General features: G+C 41.6%; 1 protein-coding gene across 2 annotated transcripts in view; it reads right to left on the bottom strand.

Moving 5' to 3' along the window:
* Window positions 1-345: 345 nt before the first annotated feature.
* LOC311194915 (transcription factor 12) overlaps window positions 346-27480 on the bottom strand; it is a 48934-nt gene continuing 21799 nt past the window's right edge. Inside the window, exons 1-11 of one of the 2 annotated variants that reach the window (XM_084268157.1) lie at window positions 26873-27004; window positions 26410-26554; window positions 24808-24872; window positions 20574-20652; window positions 15876-15949; window positions 13950-14156; window positions 6914-7028; window positions 5907-6078; window positions 4439-4671; window positions 2062-2215; window positions 346-463 (exon numbers count right to left, since the gene is read on the bottom strand). In XM_084268157.1, the coding sequence (XP_084124283.1) occupies window positions 2073-2215; window positions 4439-4671; window positions 5907-6078; window positions 6914-7028; window positions 13950-14156; window positions 15876-15949; window positions 20574-20652; window positions 24808-24872; window positions 26410-26554; window positions 26873-26968 (1329 nt within the window). In that variant the 5' untranslated portion in view covers window positions 26969-27004 and the 3' untranslated portion in view covers window positions 346-463; window positions 2062-2072. Of the gene's footprint in view, window positions 464-2061; window positions 2216-4438; window positions 4672-5906; window positions 6079-6913; window positions 7029-13949; window positions 14157-15875; window positions 15950-20573; window positions 20653-24807; window positions 24873-26409; window positions 26555-26872; window positions 27005-27480 lie in introns of those variants that run through there. The other variant, XM_084268158.1, reaches the window with a different exon arrangement.

Genomic DNA, 27480 nt, shown 5'->3' with positions numbered 1-27480 from the left:
TTTGTTCTCTGAATGTGAACAGCTTTAGTAAATGCTGGCATCCAGCTGAAATGTTATCAGCTTTTAACATGTTAACTTTTCCCTTTATATGTAGACCTTTACAGTTCCATAACAATAAATAAAATTTGTAGTTACAATGCATTTGTCAATTCAGTTTAGGCACAAGGCAACTTCCACAAGGAGTGGAGAGATCACAACAGTCTCTGATTGTGCAGAAGCGACACACTGCTTGCAACAGAATGATATGTTCAGAGTATTTCATGGGCTGAACTTCCGTCTGAAGATCTTGTATCTTCAATCCTGATGCAGGTGTTGACCAGTAGCTTTGATCATAAGATTGCATTTGGGTTTCTTGCTTCAAGTGTTTTCTCCTGTCAGGTTTGTGTCTTCATGTAATGTTAGTTGTCTGTGTCCTTGTGAAGAAAGGTCACCTTCTGTGTATCCTACCAATAATTCTGGAATTCTAGGGAGAAATTTGGGAGAAGACAGGGGTATTACACAAAGAATCACTAAGAAGCCTCTCATCAATGCTGGAGAACGAGTTTAAACTGTATCTTGTGGCATTTGCAGTCAGCTGAGTGAAAGAGAAAAACCACACTGAGAAGCCTTGAAGTTCCTCTTGCTAGGGACAGCCATGTCAATTATGATACACTGAACAGTTACTCACTGGAACTTTCTATTTGGACTCTCTGGATATGGGAGAAAGATCAACCTGCCAATCTCAGACCTTGAATTTGTGTTTGACTTTGTTCTTTTAAACAAGCAGGAGGAGGTACCTAATTTAATCGCCACTGCTGAAGGTTCACATCGCCAGGTGCCCAATGAGCCTGCAGTCTTTCCAGGGTAACATGTGCTCATCTTACAAAGTTACTGCTGTTTAAAATGCAAAGTGACAGTGAGCTTTGGGAAGAGGCCCACTGCGTTAATACGGCAAGAACAGACTCTAAATTCTGCTCTAAGTCCAGAAGTCTCTGACCACTCAGAAGCAGCCTGATGCTCTGGCACAAAATAAAACAAGTTAAAGAAATTCAAAGCACCTTGTTTTTCTAAAAAGAAAACCCAGCTTGTTGATGAAGAACGAAGCTGCTTATAAGGGCTGGGGAAAATGTACTGCCCGGGTGAGGCTTGGTTTAACTGCCATTTAGCTGGGAACTTCCACAAGACACATTCCAGCAAGGTGCACGCCGGGACCTTAAGCTAGAAGAGAAGCAAACCAGTCTGTATACACAACCACTGAGTTTTCTTGTTGAGGAGCTCTGTTAAGTTACAAATTAAAACAAGGGCACAGAACCCAATCTCTTACTGCTGTTTGAAAATTACAACAGCTGTACAGGTTTAAGAGAGGCAGAATACCCAGATTTGTTTTCTTCTCAAAATCATGTTCTTCCTAATTATTAAAAGAACCCAACTGACCAAGCAACACAGAATGAAGCCAAAGACTAATACTCCTGTCAGGCCCTCCCACCAGTGTGTTTGAAATGAACTGTTGTGTATTGGACTGTGTGGGGCTTTTGGCAACACCGATCTATCTCACCAAGCTGAAACATTGCTACGTGATCCTAACCATCTTACTAATGCAGGCCGTGCCTTAGGCCAGTCTGCAGGCCCTGCTGCACCAGTGAGATGTGAGCCAGAGAGAAAACCTCTCTGAGATGAGAGCTCTCTGTGTGTATCAGCACTGGGAAACAATACGTGGATTTGTAAGTGAATGGATGTGATATTTAGGCCATTAAAAATCTAGAATTCATCTCTGTCACGCTCGGCTTATCTAGCAAGCTGGGAACTGTTCCTCTGATGTCGTGCCAAGGCGGCCACCTGAGCCAAGAGATGCAGCCACTGGCAACAACGCATGGAAAGGAAGAGACTTCTAACAATTTCCTGGGGTTTGGTTTATTACAACACTGAACAAAGCTGCAAGCTTTTGCTTATGCTCAGATATAGAAAAGTATGAAGCAGCATAATGAACCGTGGTGCTACTGGCAGCTCAATAACCAAGAATGGACACACCCAGATCTCCCAAATGTCAGCAACAAGAGCCGTTACCCTCCAGACGAGACTCACCTGGCTGGTGTTCACATATGACCCATAGGGTTGGTAGTTTCACTCAGGCCAGGGTGGCTTCCTGGGTGTGGTGTTGGCGGCTCTGCCGATACGGCAGACACTTTTTCTTCTTCCCTTCTCTTAAGGCAGGCTGCTTTAGGGTTTAGGTTCCGTTCTGCAACAGAGAAACGATTCTTAGCATCCCGCCCGCTGATACCAGGGGGAATATGGACACATCAACCACTGCAGTAAAAATAGCTGTTCAGCTTCCCTCTTCTAACTACTTATGTCCCTGTGCTAAGACACAGGTGTCTACAGCTGCAGACACGTGCTACCAAAAGCCTGACAAGGCACCTCCTAAACTGCTATTAAACAAATCAAACGGCGATAGCAACCAACTTCGCTCGCTGCCAACATACACCTTCAAAGAAAGTGTCTCTCTTGTCACCAGAAGCTGCCAAGTGCAAAAGGAGAACTGGCTGTAACTCACAACGTAATAAAATGGGAATCTCTGTGTTCCGTTGGGATGTTGAAGTCATACCAACCCTACTGACCTCACACCAGTTCCAGTAATGTTCTCTCTTCTGCCTTCACCTTAGCTATTAGCCTGCTGTTAGGACAGGGGAGGTAGAATGTCCTAAGTCAATAGTTCTTTTCACAGGCCCAAGTCTGTGGAAGCACCTTGTGCCCATCTCGTACAAATCAGAAGTACATGATGACAGGGAGGAGGATTATGTTTTTAAAAATCATATTCCCTCTCACATTAAAGTCAGTGCTTCATAATAGCCAGTTGTGGATGAGCTGGCAATATCTCCATCAGTACATTTCCACTTCCCTAATTAGCTTTGATAGATGAAGATTCAGACCTAGTTTTCACCGAATGACAGTTTCCAGCAGTCAGCTGTCTCTGTTCTTCAAAAAGGTTTTTCAAGAATTAAAATACAAGAGATGTAAATTGCAACAGCCAAGAAGTGTGGAATGTACTCTACCAGCCCATGGGGAATTTATCAGCACTCTGAGGTAGGTTTTTTCCTGTATTTTCAGTGACTTGTTTTGCAGTTTAAGACTGCAGATATGGTTTTAACCTTCAGGAGACTGCCAAAACTGAACAGACGGCACAAGCCCTTCTCTTACTCTGCACAGGCGCCCTCCTAGTAATTGCTGTTTGCTGACCCCTGTGCATTTTACAAGGGGTAGAATCCAGCTAATCTGACAGAGGCAATTTTGGACAGACTTGCTAATTTTGCTTTCACCCAAGTCATTATCAGCAGCCTCCTACCGCATTTCCGAAGGATGCGCACTCCCCCAAAGAGTCTGCTGGGAAAAAAACCTGCTAACTTGTCTTAATCACAGTTTTCTTTGTTTAAACGTGGCTTGCCTTGAAGTTTTAAAGATTTAATTACGTGGAAACTTTGAAAGGAAGTTAATTTACAGTGATTTAGGAAATGGAGATAAAAATGCTAGCCTACAGTTAGAGCTTAAAATCTGAACCGTTTTCATTCTGAATAGCACCAATCACAAAATGAGAAGCTTCATTACCAGCAGCGAGAGGAAATTGTGGAGGCAATTACACGAGGCAGTGGTGAGAGCTCCTCCGGGGCTGCACAAAGCTCCGGTCACTCGCGCTCAGAACAGGTGCACAGACAGACGCGCGGGGTGAAACGGGGAACAGGAGGCACAGCCTGCTCGGGATCGGCCTCCCCAAACGCACGGACAGCAGAAGGTGAGAGGGAAACACGAGGAAGGAAAAGCTCTCAGTCTACACTGCCTGCAGAATAGGTCAAATTCAACTCTAAGCACCTTTAGAAAAAGGTTTCTACCAGAGATGTGAGGTTCAGGACCAACCTCTGACCCGGGCAAAAGGGATTTTGTTAGTTTTCATACAGAGCCTTTTGTGGAACACAGAATCTGTGACAGCAAGAGATGGACTCGATGGCTTTCAAACATGAAAACCCCACGCTTGATTAACATTACTCTGACTTCATAATATTCAACCTTACCTTCCAGACTACAAAAGAATTTGCCCTTCTGCACCTACCAATAAGCCTATTTGTTTCCTGGAAAAAACTTAAAGGAATCTAGAAAAGAAAATACATGTAAACTCAACCCTGATTCAATTAAAGTAGAAGTAGGTTTCCTCTCTTCTCCCTGGTATATGCTTAATGCAACAGCCTAAGTACACACTGCATTTTAATATTTCAATTACGTGGGGTTCATTTTAAAACAGATCTCTGATTTCTGTTAAAGCTTCTGTACTATTAAATAAGTGCTTGCTATGATTTAAAGCAAGATGTGTCAGTATTTTAATCCATTTACCTTGAAAATACAGGTGAAGAGATGGCTAACTGGCCAGGGGAAAGAAAGCAAGGTGTAAGGATCAGCCTAATGGGCTACTAACCTCTCACTTGCTGCTCTAGACTGAGGATGACTGCCACAGCCTGGTGAAGAATAAGCAGTTTTGTCTGTGGTTTTTCACTCTTCAGGTGGAGCTGACACATACGGCCAAGTTCTTTGAACGCCTCGTTAATGTCTCGCACGCGCAAGCGCTCCCGAGCGTTGTTTGCCATTCTCCTCTCCTTCTCTCTTTCTATTTTCTGCTCGGGGTTCAAATCCTCATCTTCGTTAGTACTGCTGTAAGAAAGTAGAAATAAAAGAACATTGAAGTATCACTGGCATTTTGAACAAGCGATCTGGCTGCTGGTTCAAAATGTGCAGTTGATGAAATGAACCTTCTTTCCACTTCGTCGCTTTCACATGGAAGCCCATTTAGATAACTACATGTGAGACAGCAACGCTTAACCAAGTATTCAAGGTAGTTCTTGCTGTTCCTGCCTCTTCCTGAAAATAAACTTCAAAAGTTCAACATGAAGAACACCCACAGAATGTTGTCTACAGACAGCAATCACCTGAACACCTCTAGGAACAGTAGTGACCACGTGCTGCCTAAACTACCACTTCACCCGCTCAATGACAATCGTTCCAACAGTGCTGAGGGCACTCTGCTGCCTTGTCAGGCAAAGGGCAAGTCGTTTTCAGTACAAAGCTTTTGCTAGTTTCCAGGGTATCAGCTGACATTAAAAGGCATTCAAGTAATTAGCAGTTTAATGTGCCTATTAAGTTTTAGTTTTGCTAAAGACCTTCCTGGACAATTTTGGAACTATTTTCTTCTAATGCCCAGTGTAGAACTACACAGCTACCTTCAGAATTCTTGTATCACTTCAAGTGACTGTCCTTAGCTGCAGAGCCACCCTGTAACACTGCACTGTCCATCTGAGTCTAAAGCTGCGCAAGACCTCTGCTCTACTGAAATGAGCACACCTGGGATGGGACAGACCCTGCTGCCCCTCCTTGCTGAATTCTGATTGCTTGCTGTTTTCTCCAATTTCAGTGCCTGTGCCAGGCCTGTCAGGCAGACCCAGAGTATTTCACCAGGTGTCACCTCCATGGTTTTTGTCTGTGGCTTGGGAGGGGAAAAAGCATTTAAACATCGTGTTCATCCCAGGCTCCCAGTGATCAGGCTGCCGCTCTCCATCACTACCGGTTCACAGGTACAAAGCACCACAAACTTCTAACATCCTCCCATCTCTATGTTGGGCAGGGCCCTCAATCTTTAATACTCATCTGTAGAGGCAGACACTGGGCAAGGCACCAACTAAGGGAACACATACTTTTTGGGTGATTTTCCCAGAAAATCCCCAATCTTGTGCTTAAGTAGATACAAACACTGTATTTACCTATTCCAGCTGCCTGTTAACATACGCACTGAGGGAATGCAAAAGCCTTGAAATGAATTTATCAAACATAAGGACAACATGCTACAGGGCATTAAAAAAGCACAAATTCTCTAGGTCATGTCAGCAACCCACCTTGTTCTGCCTCTAGATGAGACCTTGATATCCTTCTGGGAGGATTCATCATCTGATTTCATGTCATCCGATGAGGGGGGTTCATGGATATTTTCATCCTTCTCCTTATGTTCAGACTTGATTTCTGTTGGCCCTATAGCCACAGACTGGCTCTGTAAGCCACCCGACAGCGCTGCAAGCAACCAGAGATCAGTGTGAGCGTGATGGGAGTGAGACACTGAAGAGAATAACAAGCAGATACTGTCGACAGATACTGTCTGGCCTGGTGGCTAGACAACAGGAGGAACTACACCCTGGCAACAGGAACAAGGAGACTTCCCGATGACACCGCTGTGCTTGGACATGTGTCACAGGTTGTAAAGGGATCGTAAGCCACAGAGCAGCTTGATCAGCAATAGCTTAATCTAAGAAAGACACTGTCAAAGACTAAAGGACACGTAGTGAAGTAGGGAAACGTGCACCTCACGCCTGGGCTGCAAACCCAAGGGCAGAGCTGCCCTGACACGGAGGCTTGGGCTTACGCCAAATGTGCAACACACACATCCCTAAATGGTGCACACACGCTAACGAATAAGCTGACTTCTGTTTTCTATAGCTTACTTCTTTAGGCTAAAAACTGAGGGAACTGTAAACACTTGTGTGGAATAACTTCCTTTTATTGGCTAGGCTGGGATCTGGCCTCAGCTCACTCCGCAACTCTCCTGGCCAATCTGGAGGCGCCTGCAGCACTGCAAATGGCGTTATGGCTACTTAAGCCAGAAGAATGTGGCTTGTAATGCAGAGTCTGCTGCTGAAGCTATACTGGGACAAGCCCGACACAGGGACGCCCTCAAAGCTGCTGCAGAAACCCCTTGCAGCAGCGGCTCCTGGCACTGAAGATTTATGCCCGTTCTCAACGTTATCCACATCCCTATCCCCTGCACTGATGCAAGTTTACCAAGATCTACAGCCCTACTGCCCCTGGTGCTGCAGACCCTGTCGAGCATGTCATGTTGCTGGCAAGTTACCTCTGTAGCTTTCTTGCGTTTTATGATTTAGTTCTGTGCTCTGAGCAGAAACTGTACTGGGAAGAACAGAGTGGTTGCTGTTGAGGCTGACACTTTCCTCCCGATGAGTCCCAACCTAAAGCAAAGCAAAGGTTTCTATTAAAGATGTGAATGGAAGAAATAGTCCAAAAATAGAAGTTTAAAAGACTTAAAGTATTTGCTGGATTAGAGACCCGAGTTAAAGTTCCAGCTCGGTAAAGGAACCATTTAGCTGAAAGATGATGTTACACTAAACCACTTGATTACACCGTGCTGGATTAAGCTGCATTTCAAGCAGTGACCAACACCTGTTTGGAATAACATAGCAACCCCAATTTTTTTTTTTTTCCCAAAATTTTCCCCTTGCCTTATGCCCAAGGGCTACAAGATTTGAGTAACCTTAGATTGCTTCAATCCAACTATCAACTCTACTACTCAACATTTTCATCCTTAAGAGAAAATGATGGTCTCAGCCCGTGTGAAAGGTGTGCATGCTACCACACACTCATGTATACAGATTCATACACACATCTCCTCACTTCTTGTTTGCTAAAACAGGATTAATAAAGAACTGGATCTAATATCAGAAGAGTAATGTATTGACGTTAACAGTTATCTCTCACTTTCCTCCTGTCCCAGCCAAATAAATTTAGTTTTAGTCCCACAACAGAATCTTATAGTATGAAAATAGTCCAGAGATCTAGCTGTTCTTACTGCCTTCTCTCAAGTATTTCCTAATCTGCTCCTTCATAACACATAATGATTAAATTTCTAAGCAGCAAACACTGAGATGAAGTCTTACAAAACATGAATTGATGGCACTTCCCTAAGACAGTGATGAGTGCACATACCTAGCTTGAAGAGACAAAGTTGTTACAAAACTGCTGCTCAAAACAGAATATTGTTAATCAATGCAAACCTTTATTAAAAAGAAATGAATTCGGATCACAGATCACTTAAAGCTTTTGATTCCTAAAGACACAAAGGTCCTTTAAACATTTATAACCAACATAATATAATTAAACAGTTAAAAAAAACTGAACAAAGATGAGGGATTCTACTATTATTTGTATAGTTACAAAAATTGGCTACAGATGAAGCTTTTTATTGGAACAGTAGCAAACATGTCAACTAGAAGATTAAGCCTTTAATTAAATAGGTTTATTGCCTGGAGTTACACATGAGAACCACTGTTTTTCAATAAATCCTTCAATCCCAGTAAACTGCTGAGCTTTGAATCCCTCTTGAGTAATTAATGCAGCTTTTACCTTTAATGTCTTAGTATGGGTTTTACCCAGAGAGAGATAAATACCCTTATGCAAGTTTATCCTTTGTTTAATATACACTCGTTCCTGTAAGCTAACGCCGAGGAACAAGAAAGGGAAGGGGGGAGACCCCCCCTCCCCGACAACCCACAACTAATATCGGGTCATTCCGGGCTGCTATTTGTATCTATTCTTCTGCAGAAAATCTCCTCTTGTATGCTGCAGAGTATCTGCTGCTATTTAAAGTCTATTTTATCTTCCTTTGTGTGTGATAGGCTTTGTTTGTGCAAAGTCCTACCACAGATGCAGCCATCTCCGCTCCTGTGAGTGCGTGAATTCGCTGGGAGTTACTAGGGAGTGTAGCCCGGGTCTCCCAGCCCAGGAGACAAAACTCTTCACAAGGGGAACGTGAAACTCATTCTCCACACTGAACTTCCAAAACCAAGTCTTTCCCGAATTCTGTCCTGGAGGTTGTGTGTTTTGTTCTATTATTCTAGTCATGCTTAGTGCTAACACATGAGGGTGCTTTTATTCAAGCTACAGACTATCAGCCACTCCAGGGGCAGGTTTGTTCCAAAATCTTCTACTTAAGAAAGGCAAAAATTTCTTGAAGCTGTGTACAAACACAGCAGCTGCCAGAACCCCATCAGCTTTCAAACCTGGAGCCAAACTAAAAGTGTCAGATTAGCAAATCAGTTCCGATAAAGGCAGAAAATAGAAATAAAACCCGAATTGAAGCCCCTGTTCCTCTGAAACAGGCTTACAAATTCAACGTGCCCAATTTAGGTTAACAAGATCTGTGCCGAAATCTGAGTTTAAAGTGTTACCAAACTGACCACGAGTTTTAATCCCTGATCTAGGATGTGCTAGAAAATCAGAGAGGCAAACAAAAAACCAAACCACCCGAGTCAAGAGACTTGCTGGGAGTCGCTGAATCGGGTCTGAAGGCCAAGAGCTCTGTTTCCTATAAACACGGCTTATCGGTGGCCGCTTCAAGGCACCGAATCGGGCCTCGAGTACCTTCAAGATCGAGCTTAGAAAATGTCGTTTTTCTTTCCCTGGACTCCCACTTCACAAAAAAAGAGTCTCTCCCCATCTGCATTTCAATGGGCCCAACCTCGGGCTCCCTTTAAGTCCTCTGAAAGGCGTTTTATACCATCAGCTCCAGGCCCGCAGAACAAACAAGCCTGCGACACGTTTCATTAGTATTGTCCCGAAGCGGCTCTGCCAAACCCTCTCCCCGCGCTAAGGGTGGCTGGGCCGGTGCGTCTCCAGCCCCAGGGGCTGAACCCCCCCGGCAGCTCTGCAGCTTCTCCTCGGGCTCTCTCGGGCGCCGGGGCACCCCCGGCCCGCCACGACAATACGCGTGAAACACGCGCAGAGCGTTTGCAGAGCAGGAGGCACCCGCGGGGCCCCCGGCCCGGGCAGGAGCTGGCAGCCGCGGTCTGGACTATTTCAGCATAATGACGTTAGCAGAACTCCCTTTGTAACCCGATTCCTCCCACAAATGTTTCTCTCGCGTTTCCTGGCGAATTCCGCTTCCCCCCCCCACCGCCCCCCCCTCCTCCACCTCCAGCCCTCGCCCGGGGCACCCGCCGCGGCGGCCGGGCCGCGCCAGCTGCGCGGGGCGGGGCGGGCGCATTAGCATACAGCTGGGCGCCCGGCCCGGGCAGCCCGCGCCCCGGCCCCGGCCCCCCGCCTCGGCCTGCCCTCGGGTGGCCGCGGGCAGCACCTCTAAGGCGTCTCAGGCAGAGCCGGGCCGCTGCTCGGTACTCCGGTACTCCGCGAACAACGGCCTGCGGGATTTAATTTTATAAGCAAACTTGGAGTTAATTCGTTCTTTCATGAGCTCATTTGGTCTCATTTTCCTGATCCCTCTCAAGTAAACCCCGGCCGCTGCTCGGGCACACAAAATGGAAGGCAAACGGAGAGGCTGGGATCATCACAGCGTAACGCCGGAGCTCCCTGTTCAACAGGCGAAACACTTCAGAACAAACCGAGAAGCCCTCAGCACAGACACCACCGTTGCTGAAAGCAAACCCCTCGCCTCTATTTTCTCTACGCCAAGGCCACTCAATGTGTATTTAGGACTCTGCAAATGCGAGTTCCAGCTCGGTAAGATCACAGCTGGCGGAACCAGCAGTGCTGTGGGTAAGGCCGCCAGCCGCTCACTTACCAGGTGAACTGTCTTTACCTGCCAGGGGAGCGCTGCACCTAGGCCAGGCTGCAGACACACTCTGAGGCACTTAGGGGGAATTTAAAAAAAAAGGTGCTGAAATTATTTCAGTTGATCTAAGTGATAACATTCGGGATCTGACACCAGAAAACGAGTTCAGTATTTTTGGCAACTGAATAAAAAATCCCGAGACAAAACATGGCAACCGAGGACAGCCAGCACCTCTAAAAACCACGAGTGACACAGGGAAGAGGGCAGCCTTTGTCCACTTAACACTGATGCTGCTTCAGTTTCATTGGGATAAAGGCTCCTGAGAACTGGAAAAACTAATGAGTCTTTGTTTGTATCTGCCACAGGACTGACTTAAGCATACCTAAAAACACACTTTTCAAGCCACACTAGCTGCTCAATTTGGCCGTGGTCATTAACGTCATTTTAACTAAGGGAAGCGAAATTGAGACACTGAAAAGGGCTTTGGAAACCACGATTTTTATACTTCGGACAGCTCAAAGTCATTCAGTGGGAACACAATCTCTGCGGAGAAATACTGTTTATCACAGGAAGGGCTCTGAGCTATAACTGCCCTTTCGTGCTTATACTACAGCACACGCAGGGTAGAAAGAGGGAGATCGCCAATTTTCTTAGATTCTGTTATACCTGGAAAAAAACCCTGTGACTTAAGGATTGAGTTTCATCCTTAACTGAGTTTCCAGACCTTTTATTTATTTATTTTTAATCAATTCAGGCTGTTCTTTTTCCATTGTATTGCAATGACAAATAAAAAGCAGCTTGAATAAGAACAAAAAGAGTATTACTTCTGAACTTTTCAATAATACATGAAATAAAATACAAATCAACTTCAAAGGCCACTTAGCAAATATTTGATGAGTTTGAGATAGTAAAAATCTATTTGAATAAGTCTAATGGCCAACCCAGCTAAAAAGAAAACAAGACCATTCAGACCGAGCAGGAAATGAAGTCAACTAGAGTTTTAAAATAAATCTGGCTCAAAAATTAAGCAAATGTTAAAATAAAACTATGTCTGGTTACACTAATTACATAAAAAGGAGTTAAATTACTCATTTCCTAGCTCCTTCTGCCAAGATCATCTTCTTCAAGGGAAATTCAATTTATTTTTTTCTATTTTTTTCCTAAAGAACAAAAATGTTTTGTAAAAAGACCTCCCCTGCCTCAACAAGGAAGTTTCATTTAATGCTGGATCCCAATGAACACTTTTTGACCAGAAAAACCTTACGAGCACGTCAAACATAAACCAGGCAAACACCCTTACCCATGATGACATTTCTCTCATTATGTTAGCCAATACTTACTATTTTCTTAAAATTTGCTGGGAGTTCCTCTGAAGTACAATAGTATTTAATTCCTGAACAAAGTCTTACAGTTCAGGTTGAGGCTGAGCATCAAACACACTGCTCTCCTACATTTACAGATAGTACATCAGTGTGGTTTGAAATCGATTACTGCACAGTGTAAGAATCACACCTCACACACGGGGGGCATTACTGACGAGCAGTTGTCACTAACAAACCCCCCGCTCCCACTGCAGCCATACGTGCCAACCTCTGCTCGGTACGTATTTCAGGACTCCATCCTGCGCTGCGCTGAGCCCCTGCAATTGCAAATGATGTCAAAGGGCACTCTTTGGGGACTGGGCAAGGCCACAACAGGATGCCTTCTGTTGGAGCCAATTATTCTGATGTAACAAAATTAAGGTTAGTCCAAGACATTCTTTAGCTGACTCGCTTTTCAAGCCAGAACTGATCTGCAGGCTTGTTTCACAAAAGCAAATCTTTCTCTCATTCTCTCGCTCCCAGTTCCTTTCAGACAGCAGTGAGAACTGCAGAGCAATCACAAGATGGGAAATCAAGCCTGTATTACACTGAAGTTACACAGCTACCTTAAAAATACCGCAGACCAAGGAACTCTTATTCATTTTGGAGTCATTTTCCAGTGTCACCTATTTTAATCAACGCTGAGTGATACCCTACTTATTGTAGTTTAGTTTAAAAAAGAAACGGATTTTTATGTACAGTTCGGCACTACCTGCATTTGCCTGTGTCTGGCTTAGCAGGATCGGAAGGCTCCACAATCCAGGGAGAGAACAATTTTGTCCCTACAATTTCACTCCCTCCCTCTACTCCACATCATTAAGAACTAAGGAAAAAAAAGTTTTCTTTTGTGTGAGTAAATTTCAGTCTACCCCAGAACACTGTAAAACTTCCCCTTTAACAGCATTCTTTAAATATTAAATATGAGACAGTATTAAAAAATTCTGAAGAATTTATGCATCACTTCCTTCATTACTGAAAGTAATTGTGAACTTGTATAGAAACCTGAAGTTGGACGTGTGTTTGGAAAGTATTCCCCTCCTGAAAAGCCCCCAGACACACGCAGCTCATAGAAAGTAACCAGTTCTTTTTGATGTTTACTGCAGTGGTTCTGAAATTAATATAAATGGATGTGTGACGTGCGAATGGGAGAGCCTGGAACTAATTCTGTTTTATAGAATACAAACCCTTCAGCAATTGGGGTACCTAATTATTTTGATGATAGGTGAAGTTTTGCCTTGATCACACAGTACCCAGCTGTGAATCTGTTTTATAACAGAAAATTTCACAGCATGTAACTGGTCTTTACAATTATGCTGTAAACATGCAAACACATGGCACACTAAAATAAGCATGTTTTAAAAAGCTCTTTTTCCTTTAAGCATTTTTGAGAAGGGAGGAATGAAAAGGAAGAAAAAGGGAAGTGAGCAATGCTGCAAATAGATTTCGTTTACTGCATAATACGTTTAACACATTTCTGGTCTATGAAAAGCTCAGCGACGTTTTTTTCAGAGCAGTTCACGTTTTTAAAGAAACTCAAAAGAGATGGATTGAATTATTTCACTCTTCTTGGGGATTAATCTAAAAGTTGTTTCCTCTTCATTGTTACTTACACTACAGCTGTGCTCAAACTCCTTTTCATTTAGAAAAAAAAAGTTTAAATTTTGAGCCTGCGCACACTATGGTTCCACATTCCAACAGCTTCCTCCCAGTCCTCTGCCAGCATCTGCTATTGAAGACTAGTTCCAATTTACAATAAACAGCTTTTCCAGACCAGAACACTTGAAATTCAGTCCTTCTTGACTGCTTTTCCCATTCAATCTCCCTATTCACCATTTCAAGGAGAAAACTGTTCTGCCAATTATTACACATCTGGAAAAAATGCATGTATAAGCTGAAACGCTCTCAGCAGAAAGTTTCAGCTTTCTGCATATGGTCACAGCAGGATTTTATGGGCCACTGACCAGGCCAAAGTCTAAGTTTTCCCATCTTTCTCCACGCCCCCCCCCTTCCCCATTTCTGCCCACCCCCACCCCAACCCTCTAATTGGAAACCCATAGCAGGTGCAAGTCGTCTGCCATCTTTTTCCTCCACAAGAATCTCAAGTGGTTTCTTCCTGATAAATATGACTTACAGTCCACTTGTAACTCACGAGGCTCTGAGACAATTCAAACACATCACCCGTAACTGCTCTGCATAAATGGATATGTGCTTATAAATATCCTTACCATGGATGCTTGTCTGTTGGTGGTTACAAGGCTAGATGCTCCATAGTTGGAGTTCAGGCTTCCGATTGGCCCATTGTGGGATGGTCCCAGTAAACTGTGTATATCTCCGTGGCCGCCCGATAGGCTTGTTGAAGGCCCCACAGCGTGGTTTCGTAGCACGTGAATGGCATCATCGAGCCTGTCCAAGCGATCCTCCATCCGAGACTGCTGTTGGGGTGTAAAGGGGACAGGAACAGCCATTACTGAAGAAACCTGCAGACTCATTACACTGAAACAGTCTCTACCTCAGAGATATTCAAGATAGAAGATGAAATATGGTATCAAAAGACTCTGAAAGCACCTACCAGCACTACAAACAAAACAGGAAAAAGAAAAGATGATATCTGGAGATTTTGCTCAAGATAGCATTCATTCCACAAATAGGTGGCAGCTTTTAAAGTGAAGCTTATTATAAGGTTAATGTTACTCAGCTTCTATTACAGGACATGAACGAGAAAAAAAAGGAAATGCTACAAAATCAGCTAACTAATTCAGGGCAAGAAAGAACGATCATAAAATCAGCCTCATCATACCGGTAACAATTAAAAGAGGCAGCAGGCTTTCTGAGAACCTGCATTGCAAAAAACTGGGCAAAACCTCAAGTTACCATTTTCGAAAACGGATCAGATTAGGTATTTCAAGAATAAAAAGCAAGTTCTGTACGTTACTGGAGATAAGCCTGTCTTAAAATTAGTGTCCTTTAAAAAAAAAAAAGACGACCAAAAAACCCCAAAGCAAAACAAATTCTGACATCGCAGCTCTCTAGAAACTGAAATAGCAGAATTCCAGAGTCAAAAGCTGGGTCATACACTACACTAGTTTACATTTTTAATGGGGAATCCGAAGGAAGCATTAATTGAAACACAAAAAGGCACCATCTAAAGTGAAATAGTACCTCACAGACATCCTTTAAGAAGGACATTGCATCTTGCAAATGCTCGTGAAGTTGCTGTTCAACTCGATTTTTCTGGCAAAGTCAAGACAGAACAGGAAGCAAAGCACAGGTTAAGATTAATTCAAAAAAGAGGTGAGGAAACAGCTGATGTGCATGTCAGCAATAAATTGTTAGTCAAGTTAATGCAACAGAGATCTGATTATATTAAGATAAGAAAAGGCTAATATTTAACTCTGCAGTTACGTTAGGATTCTAAGATGTACGTATTGATTATGTTTAATTGCAAAAATACTGAAGAAAAGAAAACTGATTTCCCTTAAATGTATTCATCTTAGTCAAAAAAAGAGATTAAATCGGTGGAAACTAGAAATATTAACAAGTAATCAAAACCTTCCTCAAATTTTCCCCTTTCCTGATGCTGTATCAGAAATTTAAGAAACAAGTCAGTAACTTAAATCCCCTGCTGAATCTTGCAAAGAAGAGAATTTACAATGCTGTGGATTATTTCCTGTGTGTTTTTTCTGTAAAATGTTTCATTATTTAATAAATGAACATTCCCCAATGGAAAATAATGATTACAAATAAAACACATTAATACTTCAATGACAGAGTCATGAAAACAAGCCCGAGAGACTACCATTTCAGGAAGAGAGGGGGAAGGACGAGTAAATGCGACGGCATGAAGTCTTTATCTTTTCTCCAGACTGAACTTTAGATAAGAATTAGCTATGGATTTGTGAAAAGGTACCAGAATCTCATAACAGTGCTTTAGCACCAGCTGTCCTCAGCACAGAAGCCTGATGCCCAAGGAACAGATGGTGAAAGACACACCCTGCACGTCTTATATTGTTCAACTGAACAGGCCATTTGTTAGCGAAGAATTCATTTGTAATGCTATCCTACTGTTTCCTTTAATGATATGCAGGATTTATACAAAACCAAGCCTTCAACATTTAAATAAAAAGTACTATGTTGCTTTCAGCAATTCTTACCAAGGAGTGTAGAGAGTTTTCATAGTTTGGAGATGAGGGGGCTTGTCCTCCGCTCCTAGACCACTGACTGGCACCTGTCAAGATTGTCTAGGTTAAGGCACAGATTTCGGCAGCAGGAGTGGGAAGCAGACATGCAGTATTTCTCAACATAATTAAACCCAACATACTCTGCATAAAGGTAAGCTAACATATGGGGATACAAAGGAGGACAAATTCCTTCATCCTGCCTTATTGAGAGAGATGACTTTTATATCCTGGCATCTGCATGGTTAGACACGTTACCGATGACAAAAAGCTAAACCTTCAAAGTACTCCAACGTGAAAACAGTCAACACACACACTGGATCTAAAATACCTGCCTTCTGCCAGTGCCATCACAAAGAGGCTGCTGAATTCCTCCTTCTTCAGATTACGTTCAGTTTGTGTAGGCAGATCTTTAGTAGTGTTAAAATATGTGGGGTTTTGCATATTTAAAGAAATGAAACAGACACTGAAACGAAGAAAACTGGAAAACTTTTTATGATACTTCTCTACTAAAGAGATTTTAAAACTAGATCTAAAAGCTTTATCTATCTTATCTCGTTCTACACTATACCATTTTAGAATTCAAAACATTCCCAGTTTAGAACAATAAAGATAAACCTAGGATATTCCCATTTGTTTGGGGGTTTTGATGGTCTTTTCTGATACATTTACGGTCAACTGGCAGCTAAAGAATCACTGACTGTGCAACAAATCAACAGTTATATCCATATCACCTATACACTACAACTACGTATCGCTTCTAATCTGACATAAAAATACCTAGTTACATGTAAAATTTAGCAATAATTACACGTGAAAGGCAGTAACTAATAAAATGGTAGTTTAAAAACAAAGCCTGAAGTAGTGTAACATATATTTTTCTCACCAACTAATAATGCATCTTTTATAAAGATACTACATGAAATTCTACGTCCATTAGAGACAGCTTCCTTTCAGCCATACAAATGTAATAATAAAGCAATTACATTAATAAATTATGGACATACAATCCAAAGCAGCTCATTAAAGGAAGAGCCTGTGGGCTTGTTCTTTCAATAACAGCCAGAGCTGTACGTCTGGAAAACTGGGAAAAGGTTTAATAACATTACAGTTCCTTTGTTCAGAGAGCTGCAAGTAGTTACCTTTAAAGAAAGGGTTTTATTTAACAAAAAGAGTACAGCTTGCATAGCTATTAAGGTACCTACATATTTCCTTTCTAATTAAAAAAAAATAAACCACCTCCAATTTCATAAAAGCCCAGAGCTGCCATAACTGTGCTGGAATTCTCTTTTAAAATATAACTACATCAGCGAGTAAGTTTATAATTACCAATTTTCCCTTCATGCAGCTACTCTGGGTCTGGAGCTGTAGTCTCCTTCGGCATTACTGACATTCCTGAACTTGGGAATAATGCTCAGCGTCCCACTTATTTTTGCAAAGTGTTAATGAGAACTTTAGAGTATTTTATCTGCTCAAAACTCTTTCTAGAGGCAAGGCCATAGTCAAGGCTTTAACGAGTGCTTACTACTAACACAATTGAGTGCACTACTTCCTACAGTAAAGCATCAGCTGCATATTAAGTGGAAAGGTAATCAGTTAAGAAGAGAAGGCAAACAGACTCAATGCCTGTGCCTTGAGTCTGATGGGGTTTTCTTGCTTTGTTTTGTATGACGATTTTTTTGTTGTTGTTTTTAAACGGAAAAAACACATGTAAGCCCAGAACAAAACTCCTTTGAGTTGGGCCTTCTCACAAAGGAAACCAAAAGAAAAGGGGGTGGGGGGAAATATTCAACTCCTCCTCTCAAACGAACAACCCGACTGCAACCTGCAGTTTTTAATCACACCTCTAGTAATGCTCGTGCTCTTCCTGAGCGGTGGCACACACTGTCTCCATGTCTGTGCAGGTTGCCAGATGGCACCGATTTCCTGCTTTCTCATTCCACTCCCCCTCCTAGAAGTTTGTGCATGAAATCCACCAATTATGTTAAAAAGCATCCTGGCACCACAAGCCCTGCAATTAACAACTGCAGCTTTTAGTGCAGCACCAACATAGCGGCACGAAAAAAACAAGTAAGCCAGGCAAGTGTTGGGATTTACAGGGGTCATCCATTGTAATCACTCTAGCATTGTTCTTACTTGGAGTCTCCCCAACACTAATCCCCTGGCTCCCCTTTCAAGCACACCCTCGCACTGCAGTCGGCAGAGAGCTGGGTTTGCACCCTCGGAACCGACAGAACCCCGCTGAACGACTGATGCTGGGAGAAGGGCTCTTAAAATGCCAAGGCTCCCACCACCCAGACCCATATATAAGCTCCACATACGTGTAACACCATCATTCAAACCATGCCAACAGCTACACTCTGGGCACCTTTATGTAAAATTCGAAGTAAAACGAGGGTAAGGAAAATGAGGCAGGCACTACTGTCTCACTGTACTTGGGGGGTTTTCATCATGTTGTTCTCAAAGCTTTTTTTTAATAAAAAATATCATGAGTCCTTATTCAGCAATGTAGCAGCCAAAGATGCACTCGTATACTTAAATGTCTCACAAAGCTACTACCTTCCAATGTTCTAAAGGGCAGATAGAGTGCTCCTACTGCAATTTACAATTCAAGGATGGGTAAATTGTGACTTAGTCAAAACTATAATAATGCTACATAAACAACTACCTGCAAAAGAGAAAAACACAGTGAAGGCTAAAATGCTCCAAAATACATTATTTCAGTATACGTAAAACATTTGTTTTATCTGCAATAACTTTTTGGGTCAAGACAGAAAATGGGTACCAGGAGTATAAATAGCAATAAATACAGTAGTAATTACTTTACATTGTGCTTCACTGTGTTCTTAGTGACTCATCTGGGAATAAAGATAAAAGTCCAGATTCATAAATGAAGGTAATTAACTACTGGAGCAATTTACCCAGGGCTTGATAAACTCTGTATCACTGGATTAAAGGGGGTGGGGTAGGAGGGTATAACTGTAAAGCAGATGCTAAGTTTGCACCTGAGAAGGATTTCACTATTATTTGCCTCTACCTACTACTGTCTTACCCACCAGAATCCAGAGCAGGGAACACAAAGTGCAGAGTTCTACGTTTGATGCGGGTTCTGACAGATGAAGGCATCAACAACAAAGGGAAAGCTCAAACTTTAGGAATCTCAAATTTGTTTTCTGAACCCAGAAATTAGGTAGCGCTTTCACACTTACATGGTTAGGTGTGGTACCCAGTCAGGGAACTCCAAGTGGGATCTTACATTTTTAAATACTTTGGAATATCAGAACTTCTTTCTTCCAGCCACAGAGCGCTTTTCAATGTTTGCTTTGATGTCAAAATGAAAACAACAGTTTCCTGGTCTGATGTGCCCTTTCAGCACAACAAGGATACACAAAACTTTTGTCAACTGTAATCACTAAATCAAAAAACCCCATTGCTCCCATCATTACTCAAACTCAGCATGGATTTTTTAGCTATAGATACGTGACGCCGAGCAAGCAGTTCTCAGCTCAGTTATGCCGTGTCAGATAGCCATTAACCCATTAAGTCCAGAGAAAACCAGAACAGTGTCCATTAAACCTGACTGAAGTACAAGCAGGGAAAGTTTCCTGCCTGATGCTGTTTGGGTAGATGCACATATTCACATACATATGTATACGACTGCATTTTGCATGCAACAGCTTCACTATTGCAGAAGTGCCCACGTAAGCTCATTTGGTGCCCCTTTCATTATAAATCGGGTGGGGTTTGGGTTTTTTTTTTTTCCTAAAAACCAGAATTCTTGGAAAAAAGCATCCAACTGCCAGGAGTCTGCAGGGATATATTAAACAACAGAGAATGGGAAAACAAACTGTTGTATAAACGTTAAATAATTTAACAAATTGCACTATAGGAAAAAACAGGGTTAAAGTTACATCATCTTACTTGTAATTCTAGTTCTTTGTTAAACAACAAATTTAAGTCAATGGAGCTTTCACAGTCCTCTTTGTATGGAGAACAGCTGTTCAACTTTTACTAGACAGCTGAGGCCACAGTGTCTGTGAAAGCTGCACTACCCACTAATAGCTGTAGGCAGCTGCCCACAGTTCATCTCCACGCTGGAATGCTTCTTCCCACATTCACACTACGAACACACAAAGCACAGGTGACGAGGTGGCTGCAACACACAGCATTTATTTTTGAAAAATGCCAGAAATTCTTCTCCCATAGAATGAAAGCATTCACGGGAGATATGAATGAAAAGCTATCCTGTATAAAAACTGCAGTCTCGTAGCCGACTGTATTTTCATTAGAGGGAACACACATCTGCTGTGTTTGTCACTGAGCGCTGCCACAGAGGTTTAACATACAGCTTTTAAAAAAGCCCAGAAACCAAGCAAATCACTTCTCTCCAGAGGTAGAGAGCTGGACATGTATCTTTAGAGCTGTGATAGTATATGGTCATTCAATGTTTTCAAATATTATTTTAGTAAGGCAATTTCCAAAGCCAGTTGCCAGGATTTAAATGAACACTCGTAACAAAATATTTAAGAATCTGGATTTACAAGTCTGGGTTTAGTGCAATGGAAAAATAAACAAAATATATAAGTCATTATGCAAGGAAGCTACTGCTGATTTTGCTGTGATTTAAACCAGGATGTTTTCAAAACAAGTTAATGACAAATGGCTAGTCTCTACCTGTAAGAGGCGATGGTGATCCAACTGGTGTTGATGGATTCGATGGAAAACTACTGCTGGTATGATCAGGAGAATAAATCTAAAAACAGACAAAAGAGACTGTATATCAATACACATCATAAGGCATAGTAAAAAAATAAAATATAGTCATTAGGATTCAATTTCAAGCTTTTAATTGTCACTCAATGCTGGATTGATAAAAAACCAATTTGATCCTTCAATCACAGCTCTCCTTTATTACACTCAAGGTTCTAAAGATGTCCAGAGAACTTTCATTTTCAAGCAGCTGTCAAAATAAGCAAAGCCTGTATCTGATAGCAACGCAAGTGCAACTGATCTTCCTTCTACTTTAACAGCAGCAGAAATTACAGCCTTTTTATCACTGAAAGGGAATGATATACGTAAGAGTTAACAGTACACAGATAATTATAACAATCAGAAGTTCAGAAAAACACTGAGGAATGACGACTTCCCAAACTTCAGAGACAGAAAGGATCTTGGCAGTCAACACATGTTATCTCCTAAAAATTAATCCTTCAATGAGAGAAAATACCAAGGCAGCGTTCAGCTCTAGTTACTATTGGTACCTACCAAACAGAAAACATCTGACATCTTGTTGCTCTTGCCACGTACTGCAGCACACACAATTTTTCCTCTCTTATTTCTGTATCAATTGCTCCCTTAAGACACCAAACCTCAACTTGGAACAATTCATTCCTTGCTATTAATGTAATTAAAAAGTCTTGATAAAAACAGAAGACATAAAGCTTAAAGCTTTAATTAAAATTTAAAATTCTGAGAATATTGTAAAGCTCATTTTGTGAATCCAATAGGTTTAGAGGCTGACTATGGGCTTTAGAACATATTTTTATAGGTCATCAGTTCAAACCTGTTTTACTTGAGCAGAGACCAGGATTTGTTAGTCATCAGATGGCAGTTAAAAAATCCTCACTGGCAGTGTGGTTGATGTCTCTTCACACAGACAATATGATATTTCAGCATGTAGCTGACAATAAACTGGGACTTGGTTAAGTTCCATATTGTATTTTTTGAACTGACAAAACCAGGACCCGCTAGACCACATGCTCCTTCCTGGTCTATCGTATTTTTTCATTAGAAACACCATCAGCTCACTAATAGAAATACCTCCTTTTCATGCATGCTCAAAAGAAAATATATTTAAAAGAACAAGCTGCTTGAGATCATCGTAGGAAATTCACGCGCTGCGCATCAGTATAAAAATAAATCTTGGGTGTCAGTATGGGAACTGCAGTGAGTTCCAGACAGATAAGATCTGGAAAATTAAAATGTTGTCAGAACAAAGGCCACGAAGTTTCCTTTGCATCGGGTTGTTTTCCACCACTCTACCTGCCAATTTTATTTTGCTGTACTTTTCTAAGAGGGAAAACCTACATTGTACCAAAGCCCCAACTAAAACATGAGGTCAGAATTCATTCTGCATGCAGTCCCTGGCCGCTGTGCTGTTAAATGACCAATGATGAACAACCCTGACACCTTCTGCCAGGCTTAAACGGTAACATGACTCATTTTACTGCAACAAATAAGACTCCTCCTCCTATCAGTCATGGTCCATTCCAATCAGCAGGGTGCCAATATGCCAGGGTCTAATGAAAAGGCTCTTAGACAAAAGCTGCACAATTGAGAGCCTGCAGAGCCAAACCTCGGAGCTGTTAGTCCAATTTTTTAAACACTACAGTGTACATTTCAGTTAGGCTTTGTTATGTTAATGTTATTGAGTCTAAAGCAACAAAGAAACTTAATTCATGAATTACTTTTAGAAGTCAACTTCCCTACATTTTCTTTTCTTTTGTGAGAGGACCAGTGGCTATTTAAACCAGGAGACCGTACAAAGGCCTTTACCCTAGTTCTGAGGTAGGAATCAAAACATAAGTTATCACAAAGAGGTCTGATATAATCAACAAAGTTAAACAGTCCTCCTGTTTGATCTCCTCTAAATTAAAGACCGAGTGTTTTGATTTGGCATTAGGCAATGAAATAAACCAGATGTTTCTCCTGCCATATAACCCTCCATGGGCACAATCTTAAAGGGTTATTGTTTGGCAAATGTTCAGGGAAACACATTAGAAATGGCACGAATACCCAGATTTTCTTTTCTTTCTATCTATACTAGTTCATTATCCAAACTAATGCATAATCCACAGGGCTTTAGGAACTTTGTGTAAATACTTTCATGTACAATTCTCTTTCTTGCCTACCCTGAGATTAAGACCACAATTATCCAGGCTTAAACCTAAAATAAAAGAACCTTTGCAAATGTATTATCTGGCCTTACATGTTTAATCACATACTATTCTGTATGGTCTTTAATACCTAAAGTGAAGAACAAATGTCGTATCCTCTGATGTTTCGCACATGAAAGGCTTATTGTGAGATGTGCATCAACAGCGTTTCAGAACCAGGAATTCCTCTCGACAGTTGCAGCGGTAGCCTTTAAAACCCCAACAGAAAGGCACACCACCTCACCACAGAAAAAACTGAAGCTAAGACAACTGCGGCGTTCAGACAAAACTTGGTTCAAACAGCAGAATATTCCTGGCTTCCTAGCCCTCGGAAGGCATGTGTGCCAGCTTCACCTGCAGCACAGACCACCTCCCTCCGCCAGCGCCGCTCCTTGCCCGACGAGCACAAGAAGTGTGCTGGGTGCGCGCGTGTTGCGGGGGAAGCAGATGGATGAGGCGAGGGATTTGAAGTGTGCAGACTATGGCATGCACTGATAGAGCAGATGGAATGCATCACCATCAGCTATGACAGAAATGATTTATGGAATGACCTGGCTGCTCCTGCCAAGCAACAACACGGGATGACAGAAACAAGTTTCTATGACAACCAGAGCCCACCCACCAGTTAGATTAAACATTTCTGCCCTGACTTCCACTCGCAATATATTTAGAGTTTTCCCTCAAAACATCAGCCTGGTTTTCTCAGCTTAGTGGCTTAGTCACTTGGGCAGAAACATCTGAAAGGACGAGAAGGTGGTTTAGGAAAGGAGAGCAGTGGAAAACGTCACAGTCACACAGGTCTAACTGGCCAGTGTGTCAGACTTAACAACAGAAATTTTGGTCAGGCTGCAGAGCAGCAGACATCCTGATACATCTGCAGAGTAACTAACAGCCTTAAGTATGTAAGCACTGTGATTTCGCAGCCAGAACGATCCCAGTTCTTTTCTGACAGGTCTCAGACAGACAAAAAGAGCGTGGTAACTGCCCTCTGGACTTGTGAATTGTTATCTACATTGCTGAATCCCTGAAAGCAACAGGGAGAACATTTTTCGCCTCAAAGCCAGTAGGTCAGAGTTCTCCTACCCAGTATGGACATTACAGACATTATCAGATCTGGTATCTTTTAACATATGACCCCCTGGGGGATGCAAGGGTAACAGGATCTGCGCGAATATTTGCATTCACTGGTATGGGATGAGGGATGCAGAATCCAGCCCAGGAACTGTCTTTTGGGGCTGCAAAGTAGCCATGTCCTTCTTTTAAGTCAGACATAGTCTCCTTATTTGCTATGTATGAGAAATACGAAGTGTTCCCTCAGCCACCACGCCTAAATCTGAAATTTCTGCTATAAACCCGTAATTAATACAGTAAAGAAAGTACATCTGATTATATTAATGCAAAAATAATTGCTGTACGCATGCATATGTAAATGGAGCTTTTAGTAGACTGAAGATACTTGCAACGTTTTACATTATCTACACTATTCCAACAGGAGTTAAAAGTTTAAACTTTATGCATATACAGCATTTTTAAAGGCTGTTCCATAAATTACAGCTATACAAGACAGCATTCAAAACCTCTCAGTTTTATAAGGCCACTGAGAAAACATTTTAAACCTTGTGGCAGGACCTGCTCTAAGAGTAATGTTAAAAATATTTAACTGGAAAATGATTGAAAAAAATAAAAACCAAGCCCTGAACTCTTAATGGTTATCTTTTACTTTGTCTGAAGAACTTTCTAAACTGTATTTGCCCTAAATTTTTCAGTCACCAGAAAAAAAACGAGTCTTCCACAAATAAAAGCGTTTTCCACTGCTTTTCTATCGACATTTGTCTAGTACATGACATCGTACATTATTCTCACTTCACACATGAAAATTCCCAATTTGATAGCATAAAATGAATGAAACACAAATAATGGATGCTATGATCAAAATACATCTTTCACATCTGAATATTGTAACTGCTACTTACAGATGCCAAAGCCTTTCCAAGTGCATCACCTGTCTGTGAGCTTCCAGCACCATTTCCTCTGTTTCCTGTAATGTGGAAAGCAAACCCAACACTTATTTTTAAAGCTGAAATTTTATTTAATTATTTTATTCATCACATACAGTTGAGCAACCACTTTTTAAACGGATATTCTGAGGAAGTCAGTGTCAACAGAATCAGTTCTCATTATACTTAAAAATTTAATTAAAACAATTAGATTTAAATTTAGATGCTCTCCTCTTCAAAGTCAAACACAGTATCACCGTGATAACTTAAGGACCAACAAGCAAAAGCAGTTAGAATGAAGACTGAAATAATTTTAGGATGACAGGCCAATTTTAATAAAATGCAAAAAGAAAAATCAGAAATTATTTTATTGCAGTTTAATTCTAAACTTATCACTAAAGTGCTGCACGTTTCATTGATTCTCAAAGCCCAATTCACTGAACAGTTCTTCGTGTCTCCTTGCTCTCCCTGCTCTAATTCCCTGTGTTGTACTCGCATCTTCATTTCAGAAAATCCCTGAAAAGCTCTTATATCCACCAAGCTTTCTGTCACCCCTGCTCTTAGTTGCATGTCAGCAGCTTTGCGTGTCCTTTTGCTCAGCACACCATCAAGCCAAGAGGAGGTCTGAAGCCTTGCCAACTGGAAACACAAAAAGGACCTGCTTTACTGTAGAAGGCAGACCCTTTAAAACTGAATCTCTTCTCTCCAATTACTGATTTCTAACATTAAAAAAAACCAAAGAGGTATATACATAATGTGAATGTAAGCTATCCACATCAGAAATCGAAATCATGCAACACTTGCTGTTTCAAGTGTATGGTAAACTTGGATTTTCCAGGTTGAATTTCCCATGCAGATTCATCAACGGGGTTCTGTTCAAAGATCTGAGCGCAGAACATGTTCCCAAATCAAAGCCAATATAGTCACTCTAAATAAATTCCACTTGCCTAAAATGAAGCGAAGTGCAAATCATATTGAACTGACAAGGCACAAGGGGCTCCTACAAGCATTTAATTTCTACAATGTATCTTAAGATGTGCAAGTACGTGCAAGGAACAGATGATCATCCTCTATTTCTCCCTTTCTAGGTAAGCGCAAAAGGGACTATAGCAGCCACCATCCTGGCTACTTGGTACTCTCTAAACCAGCTGAGAGAGGAATTTATGATGCAGTTTATCAAGCTCCCCCAAGGAACAGTCTTCCTGCCTCTCTCCTGCACTTCTGAAAACTGCAACACCAGAACTAGTAGGTGAACATGTACATTTATCAACCTATGGAAGGATAATTGCCGTTAACTTAGAGGGACAAAACCTCCTGACCCACAGGCTTGGCTGTGAAACCAAATGAACTGGTAAGACTTAAGCTGACTGCAAAAGAATTTGCTTCTCATTTCAGCCATAACGAGGACAGAAACCTCACAGCAGTGCAATATCCCTGATCTACAAGCATCCCATAAATTCAGTCTTATTAATTTTGTGCATCATGCAGCCCTAAATTTAATTTTTTTTGTAAAATAATTTTTTTTTAAATTAAAAAAGAAAGAAAAACACAAAAACAGGGGCAGGAAGAACTTTTTACCCAGAATATTATCTGATCCATTGACAGGTGGAGTGTGAGAGGCAGCTACATAAGGTGAACTGCTGGTACTGCCACGATGGAAGCTAGACATTGGAGGAAGACTGGCATTTATATCTGTAGGTGAGACTGAATGCGGGGGATAGCTCTAGAGAGAAGAGAAACAGACATAAGACATTAAGTAATCTTTAAATAAATGCTGGTATTTTAAGATACCAAATATACAACACCCAGCTCTTTGCTAAAGAAAAAAGGATTCATCCGACCTCTGAACAGACCACCACACAGCCAGAGACTTTTATTTACACAACAGACATAAAGGACGTAAATCTAATACAGGAAGTTTGTGATTTCTGACAACTGAGTTTTTAACTGACACAAACAAGCAGCAAACAAGAAATGAATTCTTGCAAGTCAGACCTCCACATACAAGTACAAAGACGTGAATCTGCGCTGCGTGTCTTACCAAACGGTCATGTGTGTGCAGACTGCCGTAACTGCCGGACTGGGACATGTGGGAAGAGGAGCCTCCCAGCATCCCACCATAGCCAGGTTGGCTCATGCCATTGGATGAACTCCAGAGGTCAGAAGAATTGTGGGTCCCATCTTTTTTTCATTTTTTGGTTAAAAAAAGCAAGCAAGAAAACCACATTTAATGAAGAAGAGTACTGAATTCCACTTTTCTTTACAAAAACGTGTGACAAGAATACAGATTTCTGCTACCCGAACTACCATCAGCAGGGAAACGGTGACCAGTTTAAACTGTGTCTTCTATTTTCAATGCCACCACACTGTTGCTATATTTATAAAAAAAAACCAACGCAAACCCAAAACAACAGAGGCTTTATAGCTGAAATACAATCCAACCACAGCTGAGAAAATACCAAGTACTTCTGCTAATTACACAGACCTTCACTAAGGCCAGATTTATATCAAGAGGGTTGATAAAAATTCCAGACTGAAAGAAATAATAAAAAAGGGGGGTGGAGGGGAGAGAAGTTTGGCTAAGCAGAGCTCATCATAAACATACAGGGCAAAGCATCTATTAAACTAAAATAAGCAATTTATAGTCTA

Source organism: Gallinula chloropus (assembly GCF_964237585.1).
Source record: "Gallinula chloropus genome assembly, chromosome: 9".
NCBI lineage: Eukaryota > Metazoa > Chordata > Aves > Gruiformes > Rallidae > Gallinula > Gallinula chloropus.
Note: the sequence above shows the minus strand (reverse complement) of the source record. Positions and strands in the feature narration are given on the sequence as shown.